Genomic DNA, 21,757 nt, shown 5'->3' on the forward strand with positions numbered 1-21,757 from the left:
CTTTACAACCCAAGAATTTCCAACCTGCTTGGAAGTATTGCATCTCTGAGTCAGAATATATAGACTCATGGTTGTCTGGCATTAAAGATGGCATTTATTGATACTGATAATCAGCAATTTACTTTGTAAGAAAGTCCAACAATCTGATCTTAAGGATCTGGTAACTGATTAAGCCTTTTTGTTTAAGCAATTAACTTCTAAAGAATTATATGTTGGCAAAAGTTTGTGTCTTACCTGTTCAGGATTTTGTACTACATATTTCCTAATAGTGGTCTGTGGATATGTAATAAGTTTCACTGTTGGAGAATGAAGTTCCTGTGAAGAAAAGACAAAAGCTGGATATAATCATAGTTATTTAATGAGCTTGGAGCTATCAATAATAATAGGGAACAATTTCCAGGGTTAAATTTTTAGTTATTCGCATGAATGATAATGTATGATTTTATGATTTAGTTAATTTTAATTTCAGAAACATGTATAAAAGCATGTGTTCTGTGCCCAGCATTTTACTGGGTACTCGTATTATACTCATTTCATGGTATTTCATCCACATTCCAAACTATATTTGACAAGCATTTTAAAATGCTTCTTTCATTGTAAATGATTACAAGAAAATAATACCTCAATAGCTGATGAATTAAATCTCTGGTTTGGAAAAGACATGTTAAAAAAAATGAAAAGAGACATAAAGAGAAAAACGTGTATGTGTGTGTAGTTAAACATATAAATCCTCAGTGTGCTGGAAAGAGAGGACCATAGATATCACTGTAAAATGTTGATGGGAAAAGAGTTTTTTGGGGGGTTCATGTAGATTTATTTATTATTTATTTATTTATTATTATTTTTAACTTTTATTAGAGGTTCAGGAGAACATATGCAGGTTTGTTATATAGGTAAATTCACGTCACAGGGGTTTGTTGTACAGATTATGTCATCACCCATGGACTAAGCCTAGTACCCAGTAGTTATTTTTACTAATCCTCTCCCTCCCCCAACCCTGCATCCTCAAGTGTGGGCCAGTGTGTATTGTTCCCCTTTTTGTGTCCATGATTTCTCATTATTTAGCTCCCACTTATAAGTGAGAACATGCGGTATTTGGTTTTCTGTTCCTGTGTAAGTCTGCTAAGTTTAATAGCCTACAGCTCCATCCATGTTCCCACAAAAGACATGGTCTCATTCTATTTTATGGCTGCCTAGTATTCCATGGTGTGTATATATATATATATATATATATATATATATATATATATATATATATAACATTTTCTTTATCCAATCTGTCATTATTGGGCATAGTGATTTCATATCTTTGCCTTTGTGAACAGTGTTGCAATGAACATTCATGTACATGTGTCTTTATGGTAGAATGATTTATATTCCTTAGGATATATACCCAGTAATGGGATTGCTGGGTTGTATACCCAGTAAGGGGATTGCTGGTAAAAGGGTAGTTCTATTTTTGGCCCTTTGAGGAATTGCCACACTGCTTTTCACAATGGTTGAGCTAATTTACACTCCCACCAACAATGTATAAGCTTTCCCTTTTCTCCACAGCCTCACCAGCATCTGTTAGGTTTTATTTTCTTCTGACTTTTTAATAATAGTCATTCTGACTGTTACGAGGTGGAATCTCATTGTGGTTTTGACTTGCATTTCTCTAATGATCAGTGATATTGAGTTTCTTTTCATATGCTTGTTGGTTACATGTATGGCTTCTTTTGAGAAGTGTCTGTTCATGTCCTTTGCCTACTTTTTAATCGGGTTGTTTGCTTTTCTCTTGTAAATTTGTGCAAGTTCCTTATAGATGCTGGATATTAGACTTGTCAAATGTGTAGTTGACAAATATTTTATCCCATTCTGTAGGTTTTCGTTTCACTCTGTTGATAGTTTCCTTTAATGTGCAGAAGCTCTTTAGTTAAGTTAGATTTTATTTGTCAATTTTGCTTTTGTTGGGATTGCTTTTGACATTTTGTTTCTATGTCCAGAATGGTATTGCTTAGGTTGTCTTCCAGGGTTTTTAGAGTTTGGGGTTTTACATTTAAGACTGTAATCAGTCAATCTTGAGTTGATTTTTGTATATGGTATAAGGAAGGGGTCCAGTTTCAATCTTCTGCATATGGCTAGCCAGTTATCCCAGCTCCATTTATTGAATAGGGAGTCCTTTCCCCATTGCTTGTTTTTGACAGCTTGGTCAAAGATCTGATAGTTGTAGGTGTGTGGCCTTATTTCTGCGCTCTCTATTCTGTTCCCTTGGTCTATGTGTCTGTTCTTGTACCAGTACCATGCTGTTTTGGTTACTGTAGCCCTGTAGTAGTTTGAAGTTGGGTAGCGTGATGTCTCCAGCTTTGTTCTTTTTGCTTATGATTGCCTTGGCTATTTGGCCTCTTTTTCTCGTTCCATATGAATTTTAAAATAGTTTTATTTCTAGTTCTGTGAAGAATATCCTTGGTAGTTTAATAGGGATAGCATTGAATCTATAAATTGCTTTGGGCAGTATGGCGATTTTAACAATATTGATTCTTCCTATCCATGAGCATGGAATGTTTCTCCATGTTTGTGTCATCTCTGATTTCTTTGAGCAGTGTTTTGTAATTCTCATTGTAGAGATCTTTCACCTCACTAGTTAGCTGTATCCCTAGGTATTTCGTGTGTGTGTGTGTGTGTGTGTGTATGTGTGTGTGTGGCAATTGTGAAAGGGACTGCATTCCTGATTTTGCTCTTGGCATAATTGTTGTCCGTGTATAAGAATGTTAGTGATTTTGCACATTGATTTGGTATCCTGAAATTTGGCTGAAGTTGTTGATCAGCTTAAGGTAGTTTTTGGCCAAGACTATGGGAGTTTCTAGATATAGAATCATGTCAACTGCAAACAGGGATAGTTTGACTTCCTCTGTTTCTATTTTAAAGTTCTTTATTTCTTTCTCTTACCTGTTTGCTCTGACCAGGACTCCCAATACTATGTTGAATAGGAGTGGGGAGAGAGGGCATCCTTGTCTTATGCCAGTTTTCAAGCGGAATGCTTCCAGCTTTTTCCCTTTCACTATGATGTTGGCTATAGATTTGTCACATATGGCTCTTATTATTTTAAAGTATGTTCCTTCAATACCTAGTTTATTGAGACTTTTTAACATGAAGCAATGTTAAATTTTATCAAAAGCCTTTCTGCATTTATTGAGATAATCATGTGGTTTTGTCTTTAGTTCTGTTTATGTGATGCATAGCATTTATTGATTTGTGAATGTTGAACCAGTGTTGCATCCCAGAAGTGAAACCTATCTGACGGTGGTGGATTGGTTTTTTGATGTGCTGCTGGATTAAGTTTGCAAGTATTTGGTGGAGGATTTTTGCATCAATGCTCATCAAGGATATTGGCCTGAAGCTTTCTCTTTTTTTTTGTTGTGTTTCTGCCAGGTTTTGGTATCAGGATGATGCTGGCCTCATAAAATGATTTGGGGAGGAGTCCCACCTCTTCAATTTTTTGTAGTACTTTCAATATGAATGGTACCATCTCTTCTTTGTACATCTGGTAGAATTTGGCTGTGAATCCATCTGGTCCTGGGCTTTTTTTGGTTGTTAGGCTATTTATTACTGTTTCAATTTTGGAGCTCATTATTGGTCTGCTCAGAGATTCAATTTTTTTCCTGCTTCAGTCTTGGGAGGAAAAATGTGCCCAGGAATTCACCCATCTCTACTTGGTTTTTCAGTTTGTATGCATAGAGGTGTTTGTAGCAGTTTCTAATGGTAATTTTTATTTCTCTGAGGTCAGTGGTAACATCCCCTTTGTCATTTCTAAGTGCGTTTATTTGGATCTTCTCTCTTTTCTTCTTTATTAGTCTAGCCAGCAGCATATCTGCCTTATTAATTTTTTGAGAAAATGAACTCCTGGATTTGTAGATCTTTTGAATTTTTTTGCATCTCAATTTCCTTGAGTTCAGCAATGATTTGGTTATTTCTTGTCTTCTGCTAGCTTTGGGGTTGGTTTGCTCTTCATTGTCTAATTCTTTCTGTTGTGATGTTAGGTTGTTAATTTGAGGTCTTTCTAACTTCTGGTTGTGGGTGTTTAATGCTATAAATTTCCCTCTTAACACTGCCTTAGCTGCATCCCAGAGATTCTGGTATGTATCTTTGTTCTCATTAGTTTCAAAGAACTTCTTGATTTCTGCCTTAATGTCATTATTTACCCAAAAGTCACTCAAGAGCATGTTGTTTAATTTCCATGTAATTGCATGGTTTTCAGCGATTTTTAAAACTTTGACTTCTATTTTTATTGTGCTTTGGTCCAAGAAGGTGTTTGGTATGATTTCAGTTCTCTTGCAGTTCCTGAAGATTGTTTTATATCTGATTGTTTGGTGGATTTTAGAGTATGTGCTACGTGATGATGAGAAGAATGTATATTATGCTGTTTTGGAGAGGAGAGTTCCATAGAGGTCTATCTGATATATTTGGTCAAATCTTGAGTTCAGGACCTGAGTATCTTTGTTAATTTTCTGCCTTGATGAGCTGTCTGATCCTTTCAGTGGAGTGTTGATGTCTCCCACTATTATCGCATGGGAGTCTGCATCTCTTTGTAGGTCTCTAAGAACTTGCTTTATGAATCTTGGTACGCCTGTGATGGGTGCATATATATTTAGGACAGTTAAGTCTTCCTGTTAAATTGAAATCTTTACTATTATGTAATGCCCTTCTTTGTCTTTTTAAAAATCTTTCTTAAAGTCTGTTTTGTCTGAAATTATAATTGCAACCCATGCTTTTTTCTTTTTTTCATTTTCTTGGTAGATTTTTCTCCATCCCTTTATTTTTAGCCTATGGGTGTCATTGTATGTGAGATGGGTCTCTTGAAGACAGCATTTTTTAGGGGGAGTCTTGGTTCTTCATCCAGCTTGCCATTCTGTGCCTTTTGGCTGGGGTGTTTAGTCCATTTACATTCAAGTTTGGTATTGAAATGTGTGCATTTGATTCTGTTATTATTTTGTTGACTGGTTATTATGCCGGCTTGTTTGTGTGGCTGCTTTATAATGTAACTGATCTGTGCACTTAAGTATGTTTTTCTATTGACTGGTAATGATCTTTACTTTCCATGTTTAGTGCTCCTTTCAAGATCTCTTGCAAGGCAGGTCTGATGGTAACAAACTCCCTTAGCATTTGCTTATCTGAAAATAATCTTATTTCTCCTTTGCATAAGAAGCTTAGTTTGGCTGGAAATGAAATCCTTGTTTGATGATTTTTTTCTTTAATAATGTTGAATATAGGCCTCTACTCTCTCCTGGCTTGTAAGGTTTCTGCTGAGAGGTCCACTGTTAGCCTGATGGGGTTTCCTTTGTAAGTGACCTGCCCTTCCTCTCTAGCTGCCGTTAACATTCTTTCTTTCATTTCAACCTTGGAAAATCTGCTGATTATGTGTCTTGAGGATGATCTTCTTGTGTAGAATCTTGCATGGTTCTCTGTATTTTCTAAATTTGACTGTTAGCCTCTCTAGCAAGGCTAGGGAAGTTTTCATGGACCATATCCTCAAATGTGTTTTCCAAAATTTTGCTTTCTCCCTGTCCCTTTCAGAGTTGCCAATAATTCATAGATTTAGCTTGTTTACATAATCCCATATTCCTCAGAGATTTTGTTCATTCCTTTTCATTCTTTTTTTCTTTATTTTTGTCTGACTGTCTTATTTCAGAGAGCCAGTCTTCAGTTCCTGAGATTCTTTCCTTGGCTTGATGTATTCTCCTTTTAATACTTGTGATTGCATTGTGAAATTCTTCTAGTGTGTTTTTTCAGTTCTATCAGATCAGTTAGGTTCTTTTTTTTACTAGCTGTTCCATGTATTGGTTTTTGTATCATTTTATTGTGATTATTAGTTTTCTCAGATTGGGTTTTGCCATTCTCCTAAATCTCAATGATCTTTATTTCTATCCATATTCTGAATTCTATTTCTGTTATTTCAGCCAGTTCAGCCTGGTTAAGAACCCTTGTTGAAGAACAAGTGTGATCATTTGGAGGACATAAGCCACTCTGGCCTTTTGAGTTGCCAGAGTTCTTGCATTGGTTCTTTCTTATCTCTGTGTGTGGGTGTTCCTTTAACTGCAGTGTAGGTTGACTACAGTCAATAGACTTCTTTTTTGTATGTCTTCACAGGGCTGAGGTTTTGTGCAGGGTCTAAATAGCTGACTTCTTGTCTTTGGTTTCACAGGGGGCTATGTTAGTGAGGTATTGTTGAAGCTTTGGGTTATGATCCAATAGGTGGCGCTTAGACATAGTGGTCTGTTGGTAGGCTCTTGCTCTGTCCTGTTGCTCCTCTGTTATTTCCTCACAGTTGCAGCTATGCTCCCTCTCAATGCCCTGAAAGTGTGGGCTCCTCTCCCACTTGAGTGCTGGCTGTAGACTGTGGCTTGGCACTCCAGGGATGTCCATTACAGCTCTATGGCGATATCAGAGTTTGTTTTCTCCTCAACTTGGAGGCAGCAGAGAGGACCTCAGCAGTGGTTGTGGCCAAAGGTCTTTTACTTGTCTCCTGGGGGCTCCACCCAGGGAGATACAGGTCAGCAGTCACTCAGTGCTATCAGCCCGGGATGGGGGTTCTGTGCTGTAGGCCTAAGTCGGGGGTTCCCTGCCTGGTAATGAGCAGGTGAGGGGTTCCATGGCAGGGAAAAGAGTTCATATCATCCATATAAAGAGAGTTCTTATATATCAATGAGAACAAAATCACACTTATAGAAAAATGAGCAAATGACATGAACAATTTATAAAAAATAAAAGCAAATGGTTAATAAACTTAACAAAAAGTGTTCAGCCAAACTAGGAATCAAACATAGCAGAAGAATGCCATATTTTTACTGGAAAATTTGAAAAATAATGCTGATGAAGGTTCAGCAGGGCAGGTATTCTCTTATGGAGAGGGGAAAGCTTGAATAATCATCCATAGGCTGGAATATGTAGCCATTAAATAATGATCTCGAATAATACAAATTTACATTAAAAGCTCATAATATCATATAAGTGAGAAAATGGGGATATAAAACTGTATATATGGTATAAACTCAATTTTGTATTTGAATGGAAGAAAACACAACAAAATATAAAGAGTAGTAATCTCTAGGTGGGGGAAGGAATCATGAATGATTTTTGTTTTTGCTTCTTTATATTCTTTTATAGTTCTAAAATTTACTACAACAAACACATATTTTCATTATCAGAAATAATATGTACAGTAAACCCAATTTTAAAACCCTTAATTATGAAAAATAAAATAGATAATACAATTTTTTGACTGGATTTGACTGTAGTCAACACCCCTGTGATTTAAGTGAATCAATCTCACTTTGTTGGTCCTATAGGGCTGCATTTCTAAGTCAATTATAACCTTTATCCCACTGTCCAATGGTTTGTTATGTATGTGGCCCATGCTAGTCTGTGAGCTCCTTGAAAATAGTGATTGTGTCTAATTTACCTTTGTGCAGTATGTGGCACATACTTGGTGTTCGGCAAATGTAAGCTGAGTAAGTGCATTACTCTAATTGACCTAACTCTAATCTAGACCAAACTGAGAAGTAGTAGGGAAACATTTCTTTGATAATCTTCTTATTTTTCTGCATAATATCATATTTTCCTTGCTATGCTCAAGGACTAAAGACCAGTTTTTGTTCATTTGTCTCCTCACTGTCCAAGTTCACATCCTGACCCCGCATCTGGGTCAGATTGTTTTCTTAAAACAGCATCTCCCGCCTTCCTACCCTTTAAATCCCATAACCCCTTTACTCCTCTTTCGTGTAACAACAAACTTAGCGTGCTTTGTGTTTTGCTTTCTTCGAATTTACTTTTTGATATATGGCAATTACTTAATGAAACACATATTTCAATATGTGTTTATTATTATAGCTACCTTTTGGATACACAATGCCTAGATTCAAGAATAATCCTAAAAGTGGGACTATTAGGCCATAAAGTCTAAGGAAATAGATCCTTGTGTGTCTTTCAAATCATACACCTATAAGAAGAGTTAGTTATGACCCTATAAGTTATTCTCTCTGAATATGAACTCATAATACTATCACTCATAAAGCCAAGTCTTCAATCAATCTGAGATCTAGCTATTTCATCCATACTCACTTGGCTAAATTAAACTGCACTCAAACTAAAAGCAGTCAGACTGAACAGGCAATGAAACAGAAGAAGCTGATTCATAGCACTTGTTTCACATTACTTTTATGGGCTGAGGTGATTCTCATATGTGAGAATCCTCTTTCATATTTTATGATCCTCACATGGTGTGAATGTGTAAAGTCTTATGGGTGTCTAAAGATTGCTTACATACATGAAGAAGACTTCCATATAAAAAAGAGGAACAAATCTAATGTAATTCACAACTTCTTTTACCTGTTCAGTATTTTGGGTTATATGTAGAGTACTTGGGGCACATGTAGATATTTTTAAAGTTGGAGAATGGAGTTCCTGTTAAGAGAAACAAAAGGGAGTTCAGAAATTATTTGAAAGTCTTAAGTTCTCATGGTATTTTTTCTTTATTTTTATAATAATGTGGTTAGTCAGAAATAAGAGCATTATTTAGTGCTTTCTTAGATAATATCCATCTTTCCAAAGAACTAAATTACTTTGTTGTCTTCTCACATAACCCAATGATAAAAGAGTTTCTAGAGTGCTTTCATAGCAATACATTCTACTTGTACTGTTAGGTTGCATTCTTTTTGTTTCTGCTTCAAGAACTCTGCATTCATATACACCCCAATGTTATTATATGTTTGCAATTAGCAAGATATAATATTTTACAAACAAAACTTTTCTTTCAGTATTTGTTATATTTCTTTTTTAAAATTCTTATAAATTTAAGGAGTACAAGTGCAGTTTTGTTACATGGATATTTTGCATAGTGGTGACGTCTGGGCTCTTAGAGTAACCATCAACCGAACAGTGTACATTGTACTCATTAAATAATTTCTCATAAAATGATGTAAAATTTAATAATTATCAAACCAAGAGATAGACATCCCATTCTTCATGATGTGCTTATTTCACATTGCATGCCTGTATCAGAACATCTTATGCACCCCATAAATATACACATTTACTATGTGCCCAAAATTTTAAAAATAAAATAAAACTTAGAAAAAATAATTCTCAAACCAATATAAGAAACTACCTTTGAAAACTCAACTAAGAGTGATTTTAAGAGTAAATTTTAAAGTACCTTTGAAGAAGGTAGTTTGAAGAGTAAATTTAAGAGTAAATTTCAAACTACCTTTGAAAACGCAACTAAGAGTAATTAATTTTAAATCATTTCAAGCTAACTCTTAATTATGCTTTGTCTATTCTGCTTCTAGTCTAATTTCAGAGTAGGCTCTGTTGTTAAAATAATCTGTAAAAGTGAAAGAATATAATTTTTTAAAATGGTCCAATAAAATGATCAATCTATCCATCATGCTGGCATTGTTTACATATTTCCTCAAAACCAACAAAACTGCAATCACTTCATTAGTGTGCAAAGAAATGATGGCGTTACTCAATCTCCCCATACCTTACCATAATTTACAATCAATTGGCACGACTCCATTATATCTTCCTACAAAGGTATAAATATTTTTTCTTTAGAACAAGGGAACTATTAAAAATCAGAATCATTAATTTACAAGGGAAACACTGACAGACTCATACAGAACTATAGCTATAATGTAGGTGTTACATGTATTCTTAAAACAGGACTATGCATTTACTCAAACTGCCAAATGTTCTGAATTCTTTCTTGTTGTTGCTGTTGTTGAACTTGTAACATTTTCATCTTCCGCCACCCTTTATATCAACAGCAATACTGCAGGCTCAGTATTTCTAGGAATCTTTTGCATGTATTCTCAGATTTTCTGCTAATAATTGAGAAGACTTGCTCAGACAAATGCAGAGAATTACAGATTATAGACAAAACAGGTACACATTATCCAGTTTAGGAAAATGGTTATAAATACAACCATGTGCAGGCAGGTTTGGCCCACAGACCCAAGAGGAGCAGATTCAAGAAGACAAGAAAAAAGAGGGGTGCTCTTTAGTTATGGAATAACACATGAACACATTCTTAATATAAACATTTATATAGATAAGGTTAAAGACCTTCTCTTGACCATCTTCCCTCCATTCACTTACCCAGAAGTGACTATTGTTGTCAGTTAAGATGTCTTTACATATATACCTATGTATAAATAGTAATATTATTGCTTTCATTGTTCTACAACTTAAACCAAACAGTATCTCTTGTATTATGTACTAGATACATGTTTTAACTCATTATTTTCAATTAATAGTATTCCAAAATGCTTGCTTTATAGCTTGTTTTTATGTTTTCCTGCTGATTAACATTTATATTATTTCCAGGTTTCCACTGTGCTGCAATGAGCATCCTTGTGCAACATGTTTCTTTAGAATCCCACACAGAATTGGGATTGCTGGGGCATGAAGTATGTGTGTTATTCATTTGAACAGATACTGCCCAACTAATTTCCCAAATTTGACTATGATAATTATACATCCACCAGCAGTGTGTGAAGGTATTCATGACTAGAGGATGTTTGGTCTGTTTAGGCTGGGGCTAATAATACTAGTATCATTCTGAGAAGACAACTATACACATGGTTAGTATCTGGTAGCTGTTGTAGAAATGATAGCTCTGTCCTTCTTGTAACCAATTCAAATATGATGGCATTAGCAAATGAAACATAGCAAATCTTACTAGCCAACTGGACTAGCTTTTAAGATACAAAAGCGTACTAAGAAGTTTTATAAATCTGCAGAAATTTAAACAAATAGGAATACACACACATCACACATCACAGATAAAGACATTTATTTATGCAAGTATAAGCAGTATTACTTTATTCAGATGTTAAGATAATTGATGTTTAAACGGCAAACAGTTGTATTTGAGCAAAGACTAGTCTTGCCCTAAAATGAAGGAATTCTTTAATCTTCTTATATGTGGAAAGCTGGAACATTAAGTCCATAGATTATAATGTACTCAATTATTTTTAGCCCTACTTCAGCCTTCATTATGAAAATTGATCATCTAGACAAATGTGGCTTTCCCACGCAACCCTCATGGAAACATTAGAGAACAAATATAATAGGTTCAAAAATTACAACATTAAGATGTAGCTTAATATGAGTCAAAGATATTTTGACATATGGTGTTGACCAGCATGAATTTAAATTGCATCAGTATGGATTTAGGCTGATCATAAGGGGGAAAACCTCTCTGAAAATAGGTTTATTAATTCCAGAAATACTTGCTAAAGAAAACCCCTTTTCCCTGGAAGTCTACAAAATTAGGTAAGATGGTGTGAGTAAATGTCCAAAATGAACAAAACCTTGATGTTGAAAGGTACTTTCAATGGCATCAAGATCTAGGCAAGATTGCAGCAAGTCATCCCATAAATAGCCATTGACCATTCCATAGAAAGTGATCCAAAATATTTTTGAAAGAATGAATGAAAAGGAGATCTTAGTTTTAAAAGCACTCCAGGAATAACAATCCAAATCTCCCTCTTAATAACCTGTATCAGTCAGTGTTTAATTTTGTTACTCATCTGTATATAGCTTACCTAAATCCTTCATGTTGAAACTATTAAATTCAATGAACAGTCACTTTTTTTGTTTTTATGCCTTTTGTGCCACAGCCCCACATTCCTGATGACCAAATAATTGAAGGCGATAATGGGGTGGTGGTGGTTATCATGACATAGTGGAAAAAGTGCTAGACTTGGAGTCAGCAGACCTGGATTTTATTCCCATTTATACTACTAGCCACTTTTGTAATACTGGTCAACTCATGTTCTCTCTCTGAGATTTGTTTCCTCATGTGAGAAATGAGAAATGGGATATGGGTGTGGGCGAGTGTGGATTAGAGGATCTTTAAGTTTGTTTCTGACGTTCTGTGAATATAAGAGACCATTCCCAACTTATTTTTCCATACAAACAAAACAATTTCAAATTTTTTAAACTTGTCAGTATTGTTTTCCTTTTGATGATGATTATAATGATGACTAACACCTATTAATAGCTTTCTGTGCCAAACATGTTACATAGATCATTCTCTTTAACACTCAAAATAACCCCATAAAGAGGATACTATTATAATCCCATTACATAAACAAGTGAAGTTAGACAGAGGTAGGATAGGTAACCAGATGGAGATTACACAGCTAATGCTAAGGTGCTGGAATTCCAACTCAGCATGACTCCAGAACTCATGCTCTTAATCACTATATTTTGCCACTTTTATTGCTTGCTTCATTATATTTTCTGTTTTTCAAGTTGTGTAACCTAATTATATGGTTAAGTTTGACTAGTCCTTATAACAGAAGGTCAAATACTGGGACTTTTAAAATTATTCACTGTCAAAAGCAACTTTGGAGGCCTGAAAATAAGACACCCACCCACAAGTAGCTGTGTGAGAGAACAGCCTTGATTAGATAATTTAAGTTTCCATAAACTCAATAGAATTTGTAAAACGCGTGATACATTTACAGAGTGTACTCACAAGCCTCTAAAACTCAATAAACCATTGAATTTTTGTTTAATGCTCATATCATCTAATCTCTTCAATTTTGCAGGAAGACCTTACTTTTTCTGATAAAATATTCAGCATTTTGTTGAGTTGTTTATTCCTGTGGGTCAGACTTGCTATATACACAAACATTATACTTTATTGGCAACTTCAAGTAGAGTCTGGTGAAAAAGAATTTGGGGCCGGGCGTGGTGGCTCACGCCTGTAATCCCAGCACTTTGGGAGGCTGAGGCGGGCGGATCACGAGGTCAGGAGATCGAGACCATCCTGGCTAACATGGTGAAAACCCGTCTGTACTAAAAATACAAAAAAATAGCCGGGTGTAGTGGTGGGTGCCTATATTCCCAGCTACTCAGGAGGCTGAGGCAGGAGAATGGCGTGAACCCGGGAGGCAGAGCTTGCAGTGAGCCGAGATCGTGCCACTGTGCTCCAGGCTGGGAGACAGAGCGAGACTCCGTCTCAAAAAAAAAAAAAAAAAAAGAAATGAAAAAGAATTTGGTTTATAATTATGTGGGCTTGGGGATAATTTCATTACATCACTTGAGATAATTGTCCATACCTTTGTACACACTAAATCTGAGCTAGGAAACTGTGGTTTCCCTAGAGAATTCATTATTCATAAAAGTATATCTTATTTCCACCTATTTGTTAAAAAAGCTGTTTTCAGGGGAACATCACACACCGGGGCCTGTCAGAAGATGGGGACCTAGGGGACGGATAACATTAGGAGAAATACCTAATGTAGGTGACGGGTTGATGGGTGAAGCAAACCACGATTGCCCGTTTATACCTATGTAACAAAACTGCCCTTTCTGCACATGTACCCCAGAACTTAAAGTATATATATATATATAAATATATTTTATTCATATTTATATATATTATATTATATATACTTTATTTATATATATATATACATACTTTAAGTTCTGGGGTACATGTGCAGAAAGGGCAGTTTTATATATAAGCTGTTTTCAGAGTTAAATCAGATGATGTGCAAATGGCCTAAATGTCTCAGTTATTTACTTTAGTGAAAATGCTTTTGAGTAGCTCAGTGCAGTAAAGAAAGAAGGGAAGGCAGAAGCTCAAAAGGTGTTATTCTCCTTTGAAAGAAAGAAAACCTTAAAAACTTAATATATACCCTGAATTCTAGGATTATTTTTGAGCAAGACCTTGAAAACTAGAGGGAAAACTATTTTTGTCCTCTAATGTATTTTTGATATTTTCCATTCTGATAATGGAACATTAGAATGGGAAAATATACAGTAAGGGTAATCATCAAATGTTTTGTTGAAATAAAAAATGTGAACTAATTTAAACTGAAATCATGAATATCGAAAGTTAATTAAGGGAGATAGCTGATGTAATGAAAATATCAGGAGCTGGTTTCTAAACTCAGGGCATTCACTAACCAGCTGTACGAAATAGGCAAGTTATTTTGAGCTATTCGCGTCTCAATTTCCTTATTTGTTTAACAGATAAATAATACACAATGAATATTGTCTTTATTTGTACATCGTACAATTTGTACAATAAACATAATAATGCTTGTTTTATCTAATTGTTGATGTTCTAGTAAGTTGTTTACTAGATAATCATATACATGGAAGAGTTGTGAAAAACAAAAAACCCATGTATTAATATGAAATATTATTTTCACTGGATTGATTATATATGTGACTAAGTTACTAACTTGCAGTTTCTTTACTACTTATTGTGTAGTGGCATTGAAAGAGATACAAATGATGTTAGAATATAATCTCTACCCTCTCATGGTTATAATCATGTAGGGGATAAACACTATGAGTACAAATAGGAATTAAGTAGACTATCATAAGACCTATAAGAAGTTCACTAGGTGAGTTTTGAGGGCTAAGAGATAACTTCAACCTGGGACAATCAGAGGATCAGAAGGTTACACTTGAGGAAAGGCTTGAAAAATTTGTATAATTTCAGGGTGTCTAGATTGGTGAGGGTGAGGAGCAGGAGCAGTTCAGATGTAAGAGCAACGGAGTGAAAGACATAGCTGTGGAAAATTGGGGACTTTATTTAGAGAACAATCATTTACACTTAGCTAAAACATAGGACACCAGAAGGAGAGTTCCAGGAAGTTCCATAGGAGCCCTATCATGGAGGGCCTTGAAAGTCAGACTAAGCAATTTATAGATACTTAATGTCATTGAAGGTTTTTGCAGCAGAGGAGTGATATGGGATGTGTATAGGGAATTTAAGCAACTTTTCTAGAGAACATATTCTTAGGTGTAATTAAAGTTGTGGAGATTTTAAAATTAATATTCCTAGGGACTCCAACTAGACTGCTTCATAGTTCTATTCTGGCAAAGTTCACCTCATGATTGCATATCTATTTACAGCTCTTCCTGAGACATTCCACATAGACCTTTTTGGGCATTTTCTTCATACAATTTTCTCTGCAATTGGTCTTTAGACTGCAAAATCTGAACCTCTTCAGTCAAGACCTGTTGGCTTCATTTTCCTGTTGATAGCTGTGGTCAAAGAGCTCAAAAGCCTGGTGTAAGACATACAAGAGAGACTGAAGGTAATGAGAATTAAATCATAGAGAATATTACATACGTAGTGCAGGCTTTGTTTCTAAATATTTGGAAACTTGTTAACATGAAAGTATAACTCTTTATGTTGTCGAATTTGAATTTTAAAACTTTACACAAAGACTAATATACAGTATAATATTCCATGAAGGAAAACCATGGAAGGTTTGTGTATGCTCCTGTTACTCCCAATGACTATGAGAATCACTGAAGGTAATAATGGTGAGTTACAAATACTCTAGGCTGAACAGTTTCAAAAGAAGCAATATCTTTAAAAACCACCTGACATTTATGCTGACAGAATTTGCCAAGGCAAACCTCCATTTGAATAAATTCCCTGAATAGTATGGGAGATGTTTTTGTTAGGATCTTTCAAAGCCATGTAACATAGTTAAACACCTGTCTGAGGTTATTGTTGAGATGTTATACTCAACTTATATAGCAAGAAACATGTTATTTATAATAATCTCTCTTTAGATGAAATAAACACTTCTTTGATTTAGGATAAAATCTGTGTTTCTGTTGTCATACAAAGAAAGCAACCGAATGTATAATAGAACTACTTCCTGTTCCTCCTTCTCTCCAACCCAAATCCCTCATTTAAGAGGTCCATATTGGGTTCTTTCTCTTCTTTTTCTGAAGAAAACTAGGAGACAGAGAGAAAATAAAATACACAGTCTTTTTTGTAGTGCATGCTTTCTGTCTTTAAAAATTATGAGTATATATACTTTATTGAAAATCAAAAAATGACCTCTACTGGGATAGCTCCTGGTCTGAAGAAAAAGTTGGCTGAAATATATTTATTAATAAAAGTTTTAACTTTTAAATAGGGCTTAAGAGCATGGCAAATTCCCCAATTGTTTTGTCATGAATTGTCAAGAAAATAAACTTGAAAGGACAGTTTCCCTCTCTTCCACTTGCCACCCTCATATCTTGCCACACACACACCGTGACAGCTTATGAGTGCCTTTGACTGAAAACAGGCCCAGCAATTTATCAGACCTCCCTTAAACAAGATACAATTGCCATGGGCATTTTCACTCAGCAATTAGTTGCACTCTCCAATTTCTATAGCTTCATTTAATTGTAAGCACAAAAGAGGAGACCAAAGCTGAAAATGCAACCCCTTTATCCTATGACCTCATTCTTTTTTCAGGCAACGCACTTCCTTGAACAATCATTCACTTTAGTGACTACGCCCTTGAACAACAATTTATCAAAGCAGCACACCCCTCCCCACAGAACGGGAAACTTTTCTGATAGTGGAAGAGTAGAAGAGTTATCCACAATCTTTGCAACCAAAGAAAAAGCACAAAAAAATCATATAAACAAAGGTAAGCCCCAGCTGAATAATTGTTGAGAACAGAGGTCATTCGTAAACACACATTTTCCCCCAGGCTGCTCTCTAGATTTTCTTTGCAAGTTTCAAATTCAAAAGAATGACAACCCTTATAACATATACACTAAAATAATCCTTCTCTCACAAAAGCATGTTTTACTTGATAAAATGCTGATGGTCACAACACAAAATACTCCTTTAAAATGAAATATAGATAGACACATGGGACACCTACAGACCAGGCTCTGTATGTCTGTCCTAAAAATGAACTCTCCCTGGACAGGTTAATGGTATTTATCCAGAAAATCACAGTGTTTGCTAAAAAATAGGCACTTAATAAACATGTATTCAGTGAATGACTGGTATTTAAAAATATTTTATTTTAATCCATTTTTTCTCTCTCACATTTTTTCTCTCTCATGTATACAGCTGCTCTGTATGCATGAAAAATACCTCGAACTTCATGAAAACCTTAATTAGTGGAAGGAAAGAATGTTAGCCCAATGAGTAATTCATATCAATGTTGCTCATTTAAGGCATTTCATTTTGAGTTAATGATGGTAGGTTAACAGCTAAGCTTTGTAAAAGATTGAACTAAGAATTTTTGTTTTACTTTAAGCTTCTAGAATTCTATTTATTTGCAAGACCACATTCAGTTCTAAAATGCATCTGAGACCTTGATTATATCTGTGTTTGACTACACGTGTTCTTGCAGATAAACCCAGTAATTTTAATTCTACCATTAATTTAGAAAATTTCACCAGCAACTGGTTTCTACACTTAATTTTCTCTGAGAAACACTCTATCAATCAAACAAAATAATAACCAAAAAACATAAAATATATGTTTAATTAAAGAAACAAAGTAACATTATATATCTAGAGAAATTTAAAATATGTTTATATCCATAAACACCATTTTAGTGCACAAGAGGTTAAGAGAATAAAAGCATGTACTCAAAAGCTAGAAATGGAAAATAAAGTGCTACAAAAAACATTTGATTAAATCAAAAATGCCTACTACATGACCTAAAATTATGATTCAGGAAGCAAAGCAGAGTAGCATCAATTTTGGTTTCTCAAAGGCAACATATTTTACTACTGGTAATATTTATTTTAAAATCTCATTAATTCCCTGAATGTCTTCCAAAAACCAAAAGGCAAAAAACAAAACAAAACAAAACAAAAACAAAGACAAAGTAAAAGTTTAACTGAATTCATGATGATCAACCATTGATTGTGAAATCAATTTTTCTTGCTGCCATGGTCACAAACTCTGGTATTAGGCTAATTGCTACACATCAACTCATCTGAAACATGGTTTATTAAGGATAGACTTTATTGAAACATAAAGTGAATTAAGGGTTTTTGAGTAATATGTACTGCTTGCTCATGCCTGTCATGGTACATTATACATACCATCACATTATACTCATTACGTTAGCAGAAAGGTAATTTCAGATCAAATCTAGGTCCTACTTTACATGATGCCACAATGCCATTCCATCAATAAACAGGGAGAAAGGAAAATAAAATAGAAGAGTTTCCTCATCATATTCTTTGTGGCAGCTATCTAAAAGCTGTCTTGCCAAGTTCTCTTTTAGTGGATTTGTGAATGCCCTTTGATATCCAACTCAGTTTGAAAATTTATAGTCAAATATTCTTTCTTCTTGTTTCACTAAGGAATTAATACTTCTTTTTTTCCCTTTACCACATAGCTTAACTTTCACTTTTCTCATTTTCTAACAGCACTTACTTTTCTTCCTTTTCAATAATAAATAACTTCAGACTTCACAGAGCCCTCCATTCTAATCTTTTATCCCAGTTTCTGCAGCTGCACTTTCTAGCCCTAAGTTGTTTATAAACTCCTGTGTGGCGAGCTACATTTTAGGAAGGAGATAGTCCATTTTTAAGGATCACTTTGGCAAATGCCAGGTAAAATAAGGAAAATCTTGTAAAAAGCTCAACCAACTTGATCCTGAGTTATTGAAAGGAGAAGCTGAACCAAGGAGTAAATAATAAAACATACTCCTAAAAATTGTCCAGTAGCCAATATTTATAATTTGTCAAATTTCAGCTTTTAAATATCTATTTATGTTTCTTTTACTAGCAAGTTGACAAAAAAGGGGTCTAAATATGTTTAAATAGCTATGGCAGATAGGATGATTTTAGGATTCCTAAGATAATAGTAATTGTTTTTAACCTGCACATCATTGTTTTTGAGCTACAATAAAACAAAGGTGGCATTCATTTTGTTCTGCATTAGCATCTCAATATGAATATTGGAGTGCACATTTGCATTATTTTTATCACTAATGCAAACTAGTATTTATGACCTTTATATTTTTCTTCTCCTTGACCTCAGTATAAGTGGAGTTTTTCTCAACCAGTTGAGAAATGTTACTTTATATTCTACTCAAATTTGTGGGTTTTGGAAAAATAATATGTATTACTCCTGATTGGTAATAATAATGTAAAATAGCATCATATCCCAATGACTGCTTTTTGAGATTTTTGTATCTTAAAAACATAATTTCAGTTTGGACAGAATTTTCCAGAAAGCTTAAAACATGCAAATTTAATGTAAAAGGAGTCAGAGGATAAAAATACACATAAAGCTGTTAATTTTATACAGTCTTGCAGTGTTACCTTGTATTTATTGGGAAGGTTATTAACACAGGTATTGGTGCTAAGAATAACTCTTAAGAAACAAACGTAGTGCTAAGAATAACTCTTAAGAAACAAACGTATTTCATTTTATGGGATGTCTCAGAGTTCCATCTTTTGTAGCTTTCATGTAACAATTGCTTACATCTTGCCTTCCTCAATCCTATATCAACTCTTCCAGTACTCTTTCTACAAGTATTCCATAAATTATTCACCTAGGCTGTACGATAAAAAGTGTGTCATTCTTGGAAGATGAAACACATATGACAATTCAGACATCTGCACCTCTCACTTATCCTGGAGCAGCTATACTATTTGCTGAGCACAAATAATTGCTTATCACTCAGACATGCCACAGTACCTGTATCACCATATTTGATACCGAAAAAAACCTGTTTGCTTCTGATATGAAGTTAATCAGTAGGAACTTGTTCTAATAAAAATCTACTGTACTCAAGTTGAGAACTGCTTTGCAGTAGGGGCAAAGGGATTCCTTGGATCAGATCTTTCAGTCAGATCAAACAGAAAATGAGCCTTCCTATACTATGGTTAAATTATGAAAATCAGTGAAACCCGGAAACAAACAACCACAGACACTAGTAAGTGAAATAACAGCCAAGAGATGAATTTGGGTGACTATCCAAGGCATATATAACTGCAATCCACCAAAAGATATCCTGTGGAATAGAAGCAAAGAAGCAGAAAGGAAGAGAAATCAGGTTGAAGATTGCCCTTCTCCACTAGTCTGGCATAGCTTTCTTTGTTGTACCTGAGAATGGTCGCTCCAAACCAAATTTTGGTAGGAGGAGGTGGTTTTGAGAGGGGAGAGCACTTCCCGTGAGTTGAAGGGGTCCAAGGCCTGCACCACCTTGTTCATGGGCCCACTGTAGGTCCTCACTCGCTCATACACTACATTTTTTTCTGGAGGCTGCTGGGCTTGGCTTGACTGATGGTAGCAGTGGTAATGCTGGGGCTGGCACTGCAGCACCTCTGGGAGCTGCTGGGTTCCACAGCTGCTGCTGCTCGTCTCACTCCAATAGCTCGAGCTCATCTTCTTCCAGTGGTCAGCAAGGGACCTCCCAGATGTTCTACCTAAGGAACAAACAGAGAAATATAATGGAAAAAAAAGGCAGGCAAGCAGGCAGGCAGGCAGGCAGACAGACACACGACACACGTGTGGAAACCGCTTATCAAAAACCTCTGCCAATAGTGGTGCCGGGAAGAGAAGAAAGCTACCTGAGCAGCAGCAAGAGCAGGTCTGGCAGCTACAGAGGAAGCAGCAAAATATTTGAGCTCAAATGGAAAATGGAGCCACCCTGTGACATTGCTCCAGGAAATGGTACTGACACGCCCTTAGGGGCGGATTCACTTAGCAGGTTTACATGCCAGGAGAGGCCCTGCCTTGCCACAGAGATAGCTACAAGGCTGCCCAGCAGGTAAAGGAGTCTGTGAAGAGCAGAAATGTAGAATGTCAGGGATGAAGCCAGAGTTTCCAAGCACATGGGCTTAAAAATTCACAAAGACATGAAAATGCAAGAAACTTGCTAGAGAAAAAAAGTCACACATGTTATATGAAAGTGTCTTTTTATGGTTCTTAAGTTTAGCAAAGGTAGTTACCAGCATAAGTATTATTATTCCAGATTCCCAGACTAAAATAATGAGTATTACTCTAGTAATACACCAATTTTCACAGATAAATTTGCATTCTTTGCAAAACCCATCTGATAATTGCAGTAAGGAAGATTACTAAGGGGTCTCTTTCTAGTGACTCTGTCTAATATATGGACTTGTTTATCTTACTCAAAGCCTCGTATTCTTTTCTATCATTTGTTGAAGGAAATTTGTCTAAATGATTGAATTGCTGTATAGAAAGGTGGATGGTCAAGAAAAACCTAAAGATTCCACAAATGCTTTGCATTTTGGCATTCACATTTGTTGTTTTTCATTTATGCAAGGGAATTTCTCCTGCCCTTATATGTGCCCTAGGAAACACTGAGTTTGATTGACTTTTTAATATCTAGTTATTAAGGGAGCTGCAAGTCCTGAGAGATGCCTTAACTGACATAATGAGATTTAAATGTGTTTACAACTTACATTTATTACTACTTGAAATTTTGATCATAATGCCTACTTACCCTCAGATTTTGCTATGCAATATACTTCAGCACCACTTAAATCCAGAATACTCTCATTCAAAGTGACTTTAGTAAAAAGTATCTTCCTAATGTGTATATGTGCAATAGGACCTAGTATACTACCATCATTCTAGAGAGGAAGAGAATGTTATCCAGGGGGCTAGCAGCATTTTTTTTCTGCCCAGTGAACAAAGTGTTATGATTTACTATTCACTGTGTGTCAGGTACTGTTCAAGGGGTTTTATGTGGATTATAATTATTTCATCATTGAAGTGACTTTATGAGGTTTATAGGTGAGAAACTGAGGCACAGACATGGAGAGTTTGAAAAACTTTCCAAAGTTAAATAACCTGTAAATGGTGGGCCTGGCATTTTAACATATGGAGATTCATATTAGAGTCTAAGCTCTTATCTGGTATATTATACAGCTAGATAAATTCTCAAATTGTTCCATTTTACAGCTAGATAAATTCTCATATTGTTCTGTATCCTGTCATCTA

The 21,757-nt window shown here is 35.3% G+C and overlaps 1 protein-coding gene across 2 annotated transcripts in view; it reads right to left on the reverse strand.

The window, feature by feature from the left end:
* Window positions 1-20,466, reverse strand: part of POF1B (POF1B actin binding protein) — a 102,036-nt gene extending 81,570 nt beyond the window's left edge. Inside the window, exons 1-4 of one of the 2 annotated variants that reach the window (XM_016944183.4) lie at window positions 20,359-20,466; window positions 19,892-20,214; window positions 8,365-8,439; window positions 235-315 (exon numbers count right to left, since the gene is read on the reverse strand). In XM_016944183.4, coding sequence (XP_016799672.1) covers window positions 235-315; window positions 8,365-8,439; window positions 19,892-20,173 — 438 coding nt within the window. In that variant the 5' untranslated portion in view covers window positions 20,174-20,214; window positions 20,359-20,466. The remainder of the gene's footprint in view (window positions 1-234; window positions 316-8,364; window positions 8,440-19,891; window positions 20,215-20,358) is intronic. The other variant, XM_016944182.3, reaches the window with a different exon arrangement.
* Window positions 20,467-21,757: the final 1,291 nt, after the last annotated feature.

Source organism: Pan troglodytes, chromosome X, assembly GCF_028858775.2.
Source record: "Pan troglodytes isolate AG18354 chromosome X, NHGRI_mPanTro3-v2.0_pri, whole genome shotgun sequence".
Classification (NCBI taxonomy): Eukaryota; Metazoa; Chordata; class Mammalia; order Primates; family Hominidae; genus Pan; species Pan troglodytes.